At 53.7% G+C, this 8,367-nt stretch overlaps 2 protein-coding genes across 2 annotated transcripts; one reads left to right on the top strand and one right to left on the bottom strand.

The window, feature by feature from the left end:
* On the top strand, positions 1 to 1,497 carry CTRU02_212178 (udp-n-acetylglucosamine-dolichyl-phosphate n-acetylglucosaminephosphate; the record flags this gene model as incomplete). The annotated part of the gene is made up of 2 exons (XM_036724992.1): positions 1 to 417; positions 514 to 1,497. The coding sequence occupies 2 exons, from the start codon at positions 1 to 3 to the stop codon at positions 1,495 to 1,497; spliced, it is 1,401 nt and encodes a 466-aa protein (XP_036583157.1).
* A 999-nt stretch (positions 1,498 to 2,496) lies between these two features.
* CTRU02_212179 (phd finger and set domain-containing protein) lies at positions 2,497 to 5,322 on the bottom strand (the record flags this gene model as incomplete). Its single annotated transcript, XM_036724993.1, has 1 exon — positions 2,497 to 5,322. One exon carries the CDS (start codon positions 5,320 to 5,322, stop codon positions 2,497 to 2,499), a length of 2,826 nt encoding a protein of 941 aa, XP_036583158.1.
* Between the last annotated feature and the right edge of the window lie 3,045 nt (positions 5,323 to 8,367).

Here is an 8,367-nt window from a genome sequence, read left to right as displayed (position 1 = left end):
ATGTCTTCTCCGACTCTCACTCGCACCGAGACCCTGAGTCTCTCCTCTCTCTCCTTCGCCGCTCTAGCCGTCCTCCTCAACACCTTTCAAGGCGATGGCGAACCCCTCATCGCATCCCTTTCGCTCTCCGTCCTGGCCTTCGCCCTCTCCTACTCCATGATCCGCTGGCTCGGCCCCGTCTTCATTCGCGCAGGCTTCAAAGGTCGCGACCTCTCGAAACACCACCGCCCCGAGCTGCCGGAATGCATGGGCGCCGTGTGCGCCGCCGTCTACCTACTCGTCGTCATCGTCTTCATCCCGTTCCCATTCTACAAGGACATCGTCGCTGCCACTAGCGGTGGAGGAAACAGGGACGTGGTACTGCAAGTCGAGCACGTTCAGGAGGGAAGGTTCCTGCATCGGTTCCCTCATAGCAAGGTTAGTTGTCGCCGTTCCTAGACGACAGTTTTTCTGCAATATCGCGAGCCAGCGTGTTGTGAACAAATCAACTAATCCGTCTCTTCCGAAAACCAGCTCGCTTCTTACCTCTCCGCCATAATCGCTCTCCAAACCACCGCGCTGCTCGGCATAGGCGACGACCTCTTCGATATCCGCTGGCGCCACAAGTGGTGGATTCCAGGCCTGGCTTCGATACCCATTCTCGTAATCTACTTTGTCGACTTCGGCGTCACCTCCATCGTCATCCCGATCCCCCTTCAGCCCTACCTCGGAGAGCTCTTCGACCTCGGCGTGCTCTACTACATCTACATGGCCTGCATCGCCATGTTCTGTCCGCAGTCGATCAACATGTTCGCAGGCATAAATGGCATCGAGGTCTCTCAGTGCATCGTCGTCTCCCTCCTCCTCGTCCTCAACGATTGTCTCTACCTCTTCACCCCTTACCCGCACCCGGCGACCGACTCCCACCTTTTCTCTCTCTACCTCCTCCTCCCCTGGGTCGGCGTCTCTTTCGCCCTCGTCGCACACAACTGGTACCCCGCCAAAGTCTTCGTCGGCGACACGTACTGCTACTTCTCCGGCATGGTATTCGCGACCGTCGGCATCCTCGGCCACTTTTCAAAGACGCTCGGCCTGCTGCTCGTCCCCCAGCTCTTCAACTTTCTCTACTCCACCCCGCAGATCTTTGGCCTCATCCCCTGCCCTCGCCACCGCCTGCCCAAATTCAACGCCCGCACTGGCCTTCTCGAGCCAAGCGTCACCCCCTGGAGCCCCGAGCGCCAACCTCATCCTCTGGTCGCCCAGGGTCTTCACCTCCTAAGCAAGTTGCGCCTGTTGAAAATCACAACAGATGAGAAGGGCAGCTTCGTAGAAACGAGCAACTTCACTCTGCTCAATCTCTGGTTGGTCTGGAGAGGACCCCTGAGGGAGGACCGCCTGGCGTGGGAGGTAACCTTCCTCCAGGCATTCGTAGGCCTCTTTGGCCTATTCGTGCGTCATCGCCTTGCTCTGCTCATCTTTAAGGAGGATAACTGGGGTATGACGACCAAACGATACTAAACTTCATTTTTTTCATCCGTTATTTGCTTTCCTCTCTCACTCTGTCTCTCACTCTCGCTCTACTGAACAAAAAGAGAGAAAAAAACAGTGGGCGTTCTCAGGTTCAGCGCCTTGAGCTACAGCAGACGCAACAAAAATGTTTGGTTGGACTGGACTTTGCATTTTCACATCAGCCTTTCTTGATTCATTTGGGACGGCACGTGTTGATATGGGGGAGGGCCGTTTGTGTATCATAAAAAAAAATGTAAGATACCCCGTTACAGTATACCCAAACCGCCACATCAAAATATGGCAAAAGTTAGATATCAACAAACATTTAAAAAAGAACAACATTGATCACGTCACAAAACAACTTCTCATCATGGAACAAGGAACGAAGAGGTAATGAGCCGGGAAAACAAGCAGCATAACGGCTGCGGTATCATCCATTTAATCCTTTTCATCGTCATGGGAGCGGGGGCAATACCCGGTGCACAGCCACTCTCACTGGCTTTGCGAACAAGCCTAGAAATACAGAAAGAAAAAAAAAAGGTGTTTGCCTCGTCTGGCAAATGGGGTTTAAAAAAAATATAAAACCCCTTTTCAACCCTCGTCCCAATATCAAAGACCGAGCCCTTGGAAAGCGCTACCTCCTTGCCTTGCTTTACGCCAGAGTTCCCACACCATAAAAAATCGCTCCAAGTTGAACGACAATAAGAAAGACGTTGATATGAATACGACATGTACTCGTTCAACGTGCCGTGCGTGGCCTTTTCTTTTGTCCTTTTGTTTTTGTAGTTCCTCCAGATAGAAACGAAACGGATACAATTCAGACGTTACCGAGTCGCGCTGACCAAAGCTGATATCCCTTATTCCCAATCCATTCATCCGTCGCCACCATAACGCCGAAAATAACCAGACCGTCGTCGCCTTGACGAGTTTTCGAGGTATTCAGAGGTGAAACATGAAACGTTGTCCGTGTTGTCCCGAAAGCACACGTCCAACACCGGTCTATATATGTTACAAGGAATTGTTTGCTGCCACCACTGCTGGGATGGAGCTCACTGCGTTGCCCTGCACGGGTGTCAGGACCTCTACGCTCTTTTCCGTTGCTGGTGAATCGACGATCGCATCCAGTGTCGGCTTAGATTCTTCGGTTCCCGACAAGGATGTCTTCAGCCCCCCGGCTGGCTTCTTGTTCATTCTGCTCTTGGTGTAATCACTAAGACTCAACTTCTTCTTCACCGGGCTCGGGTGTGCTGCGACCCCGTTCACAGCGGACGATGCGAATGGGCTGGCCAGGTTAGGTGCAGACAAGGGGGATTGCGCCACCGTACCGGCCGAAGAAGGCGTCGTGGCGCCAGTTGTCCCCGTGTTAAGCTCATTGAATACCGGAACTGGTGGCATCTGCACTCGTAATTCGGGCGACTTTGTGTTCAGAGGGCTAACAACGCCATTGGTGTGGACCTCGGTCGCTGGTTCTGTCTGGGTGGGGGACTTCGCAGTGCTTGGCGAACTCAGTGGGGCGTCTATCATGGCAACATCTCCTACCGACGGTGCAATTGGCGAGCTGTTAGGGCCATGTTCGTTCGTATCCTTCGAGGGGGTGGGCGAGCTGGCGACGGGCTTTTGGTCAGCCGGCACATCGATATCCATGGCAGTAATCGATGGCTCTTGAGGACAAAGAGCCGGAAGTGATTTGCGTCGCTCGGCTTCATCACACCGCAGACGATGCCGGTTGTTCAACAGACGTTGCGAGAGGGAAATAATACGGCGCCTTGGCTTCGGCGTCTCAGCGGGCTCGCTATACCACTCTCCTTCCACAGGATCGGTTTGCACAGCAGCGTCACAGTAGATAGGACGAGGTGCCGAGGATTCTCGCCTTGACTGGGTCGCGACAGACCCTGTCCGCGAGGCGGGTACTTTGAAAGGGTTTTGTCTAGTCGGCGAGACTCCACTGACGGGTGAGTTCGATTTGCTCCTTGATGTACCGGCGTCAACGTAGCTGCCACTGACCGTCGAGGCGTTATTTGTCGACGGCTTCGGCTTCGATTTGGTCCCGGTACCGTCTGATGTACGCTTCTTTTTCCGGGCGGGCTGTTGCTGCTCCATCCGACGGAAAGACTCCTCAACCATTTGAACTTTCCTCTTTTCCCTGTCTGTGGGTTCGGTGAGTATGCCTGGCTGGTCGAGTGAGCCCTGGCGAGCAGGGGTTCGGTCTCTACTGGGTGGTTTGCTCCGTTCTGAGACCGAACGGCCGTCGGCGTCGGGATCATCTTGATGACCTTCACTGGCTGCTCGACTGTTCGTAGCGTGACCAGTACTAGTGGGTGAGATGGTGCTCGTCTTTGGCTTCCGCTTCTTCTTCGTCACGGTAGGCCGGGACTGTATTTTCGCGTGGTAATGGCGGTGGAAGCGAGCGAAAGCACAGTTGGGGCCCAGATCACACGCACAACCGCCATACTCTGATAAAATTCGGTGAACCCAACCGGAAATCCGTTGGTACTCGACGTCATCCATATCAGGTTCGTCTTGTGCGCGTGTGTCGTCGTCGCCCAAACCGAGCAGGTGCAGCATGCGTGCCTTGCCCTTTTTAGGAAGTCTAAAGTCCCATGGCAGGGTGATCTGCTCATTCGCAGCGATATAGCGGTCGCTCACGAGCCAGAAGTGGTATTCCGATTGACCTGAGAGGTAGGTGTCCAAGACCACATTGGGTTTGCAGCTTCTCCGAACAAAGCGGGCCAGCGAGCCTTCTCTCCGGGTGTCGATGTAGAGTGGTAGCATCGGATGGAAAAACACAAACGGTAGTGGAGACGAAAGTTCTTCCCATAAATTGTCTGGGTCTGCGCAGTAGTCTTTTTGGAAACCTATTTGGCCGTTAAGCTCAAGTAGGGGAACGTCCTTCTCAATAGCCGAAGGGGTCACTAGATACTGCCAAGGCAGAACCATATCCGGTCCAAGGGGGAGTTTCTTGCTCTCCACTTGTAGCGGGCGTTTCTGCGACTCGAGATCCGCTGGCAATTTAGCAAATACGTCGTTAAACTCCTCGCCTGTCTCCTGTCTCATCCGGTCGGGTTCCCGAAGCCACAGAGACATGGTATTGGAAATCGTGAGGCTGGCGAACGAATTTGTTTGCACGATCGGGACATCCTGTTCCTTGATCAGGGACAAAAAGCCGTCAGAGTAGTTGTGTATTTGAAAATCGCTCGGGAGATCAGGAGGGGTGGTCGCAGGGCTTGGAGGGTGCCCGTTGGGTTGAGAGCGACCGTTACCATAGGAAGGACTACGCTTCGCGTTCTGAGAGCTGGTCGAGTGTGAGGGTCGATGGGAAGTTTTTGTCTTCTTGGTTGGATGAGGGTGATCGCTCGGACTTCCGTGCTTTGCGTTCTCCTGGCCTGTAGGGTGGCCATTCAATTGCAAGTCTGTGGGTTTTGGTTTCTTCTTGTGGCTTTTGGATGGCAGCCGTTTGGTTTTCTTGTCTGGTGTGTCCGCTGCAGCGCCGCCGCCGTTCTTGAGTCGACGGGTTCGCTCAATAGCCTTTTGTCGGTCCAAAGGCCGGGGCTTGCAGTCAGCACACGAGTGGGCGAAGTCCTCACGGAGAGCCTCCTCGCGACTGTCAGGGTAGAAGCACTCGATGTGCTGCCAAGTGTCACACGTCTCGCAATAAATCGTGTTTCCATCATCATCAGAGAAGTTGCAGATACACTTGATGGTGTACGGCTCTTCTTCCTCTACTGTCTCGACCTTGCGTGGCACATCGTGATTTGAGACTGGCACGTTCGGAGCGAAGAGGGTCTGACTAGGGGTCGCGATTTGCGTCGACAGCGGCTGCGGCTTTTCTGTCATACTCTAAATTTGCCTCGGAAAGGAGATTGGAGTCGAGGAATGCGTAGGCTGATTACCGTTGCGGCTAGGGTAGCATGACGACGTCCGTCTAGACGCGCAGGAACAGGTCGTCGAGAAAGCCGAAGGAACAGCGACACCAAGCGTTGTGGTCATCCGTCGGGGGATCCAAGGTGTAATCAACCGAGTCGAAGAATCGCAGTAGAGGGATCGAGGGCAGGACTCGACGTAAAGCGGAGGGAGCGGGTTCAATGGGTAGGCCGTCGAGGAAGCAAAAAACCGAGAGATCGAGGTGGTCTTTAAGTTTTTAGCAGTCCCCACGAGGCAGAAAGGTCTTGTCGACACGTCACAGAATTGTGTTGTGAGCGTCGTGTGGAAAAGTTTTCGAGTGATCGCGAAGTATGGGTGTGTGGCCACGAGGAGCAAGAAGGGCAGACGGGATCGAGGAAGGGTCAAGCGGATGCGCCTCGTCGACGGAGAGGAATAGGACGAATCGAGTGGTTATGTCGAGTCGAAGGTACGAGTAGTAAGGAGTATTCCGAGTGATTTCAACCGAAAATGAGGGAGAGTATGGTGATTTGTGCCACGACGATGGAGAAGGAAAAGAGATTGAAAGAGAGGAAGAGAGGGGGGCACAACACGAAGGACTGGAAAGGATGGATGGATGGATGGGTCCCCCAAGGAGAGAGTAGTAGCAAAGCACCAGAAGCACCAGCACCAAGCAGCAAGAGCAGTGCGGTGCGGTGCGGTGCGAGTTGAGCGAGACAGGTACCAGCGCAGGAGCGTGCGGACCAGAGACCAGACCAAGCCAAAAAGAGAGAAGGCGAACGGGTAAGAAACAGTGACTGCACTGCTGGGACTGACTTGGGTTTGGGGGGGACACGACTAGGACTGGCTGGGCACCTGGTGCTTTGGAGTGCGCGGGCGGCGGCGGACTCGATTGGGGAGGGAGGGGAGGACAAGAAAGGGCAGGATGGGATTTTTGGGGGGACGAGGAAGGGGTACCAGGATGTGCTGAGTGCACCTGCTCAGCTAGTTGGTATGCCCTGGATGGGTGGCTGCTTGCTGCTGTTGTCGCTGCTAGGGGAGAGGCACTGGCTGGCCTGTCCAGCAGTGAGCAAAGCAAACCAGCCGAGCTGGCAACCCAGGCCAGCCAGCCAGCCAGTCCAGCCAACCAGCCCCAGCCCAGGCCAGCCTGGTATAGACAACCAGACCAGCACACTGAGAAAAGAGTGTGCGAGCCGCGAAGTGAGAGGGAGTGAGAGGAGGAGACTCTGGGAGAGACGGGACAGAAAAGCCAAAGCCCGTGGCTAAGAAAAACAGGGTACGGAGGTACCAGTACTTACCTGGAGCTAGTCCCGAAAGGCGGTGGGCGCGCTGATATGAGTGGCTCCGGCAATCCAATCAGACCTTTAGCGCAGAAATGTGGGTGCCTCAGGCAAATCAAGTTTCAGGCCGCAACCAGACAAGAGGTGGTGCCCGTCTGATGAAGGACTGACGACTGCCTGGTAGCCCTCCGCACTAGAAGGGCGGCCAAAAATGAAACGGGGAAAGAAAGAAGCAAAATGTTGGCAGGTGGATGGTAACTTTCCCTTGCGTGGGGAAAGAAAGAAGGAGAAGAAAAAATAAAAACAAAACCACACATTGACAACATAATCAACGTGTTTTGATGGTTTTTGGAGCGATAAGAGAGATGTTACTCTTCTGATTACCTTGATCAGAGAGTGTTTGGTTTGTGTCCATGTTTTTCTTGGGAGGCCATCTTCTTGGTGAGCAAAAAGGCAGATGCGTCAGACGGGAGTGGAGGGACAAGAAGCGGCATGCAAAGATTTAATGAGTAATAAAAGAGAAGAAATGGGCGGCAGAGTGTGTGATTGTTTGTGACTCTCTGGCCCTAGTAGAGACGGATGTGACGGGAGTGGGAAATAGAACGGTGGAGGGTGGGAGAGAGGGATAGACGGTGACCCGTAGCAACGGAAAGAGGCGGGCGGGAAAGGTAACGGATACCGCTACGGCTGGATTTCAGAATTTCAGCCCATAGAGAGAAGGGGCATTTGAGTGCCAAAGTAGACAATCGACCAGCCGTCTACCTAAAGCCCAGCCCGCCTCGCGCCGTAAGCAAGGCATGCAGAAATCAAACAAAAAAAAAGTGTTTTCGTAGGCGGTACAAGCGTGCACCAAAGAAACGGAACGGGAGAATGTCGGGCGTAATGTTTTGGCGTTGTTGGTCGTGTTGTAGAGTTCCAGAGAAGTCGAGGATTGAGCGACTTGGAAGGCCAACAAAATCTATGATCCAGAGTCGGGGGTTTCCATGACTTTCATCCCGTGAAGACGACAACATGAGGCCGGGTAAATCATGCGCAATTTTTTTTTTATAAATAGGAGCGGTCGGAGTGACATGATGCTGTGGTGTAGTTTACGCGGCCATCGTTGTACCTTCCCCTCCCTCCATCTTCCCAGCCCTCGCCTCCTGTCTCTGTCTGGCCGGGAGAACTCGTACCACTTCTTCCTTCATGTTGCCACGCCGCCGTGTTTGTGAACATAAGAAGTCGCCTCTCACTGGAACTCCGCTTTCTCGGTGGCCCAGCGAATGACTGGCACTTGGATGGCTGGAGGATGGGAATGGAGCATCTTCTTGCCGAGGCGGGGTTACTTCTATTACCTGCCTAGCCAGAGGCAACGATACTAAAATGGATCAAGCAAAGTGGTCAAGTTAGCAGGCACGCAGGACACGCCAAGGTTTGTACCAGAGGCACGCTACTGTTTTTGAGTACAAAAGTGTACTCGAGGCCATGCGCCCTAGTAGGTGCGAAACAAGCTGAGCGTGAAAGTACATGAAAAAGTACATTTGCCATGTACCTCGTTGAGCAACTTGAGAGTGGGTCCCCACTTTTCAACTAGCCAAGGGCAGCTCTGCGCAGTGTCGCGTCGCTCTGTCTCGAATCTCAACTCAACCACCCAAGTCATCATATCATTGGTCAACGCGACCCTATGAGAAAGGGAGATGGGGTCTTACTGCCAGGGCCTAATATTATTGTGCATGGAGCT

The sequence above is a fragment of the Colletotrichum truncatum genome (assembly GCF_014235925.2).
Source record: "Colletotrichum truncatum strain CMES1059 chromosome Unknown Contig_0008, whole genome shotgun sequence".
Classification (NCBI taxonomy): Eukaryota; Fungi; Ascomycota; class Sordariomycetes; order Glomerellales; family Glomerellaceae; genus Colletotrichum; species Colletotrichum truncatum.
This window is presented reverse-complemented; position numbering and strand designations above follow the sequence as displayed.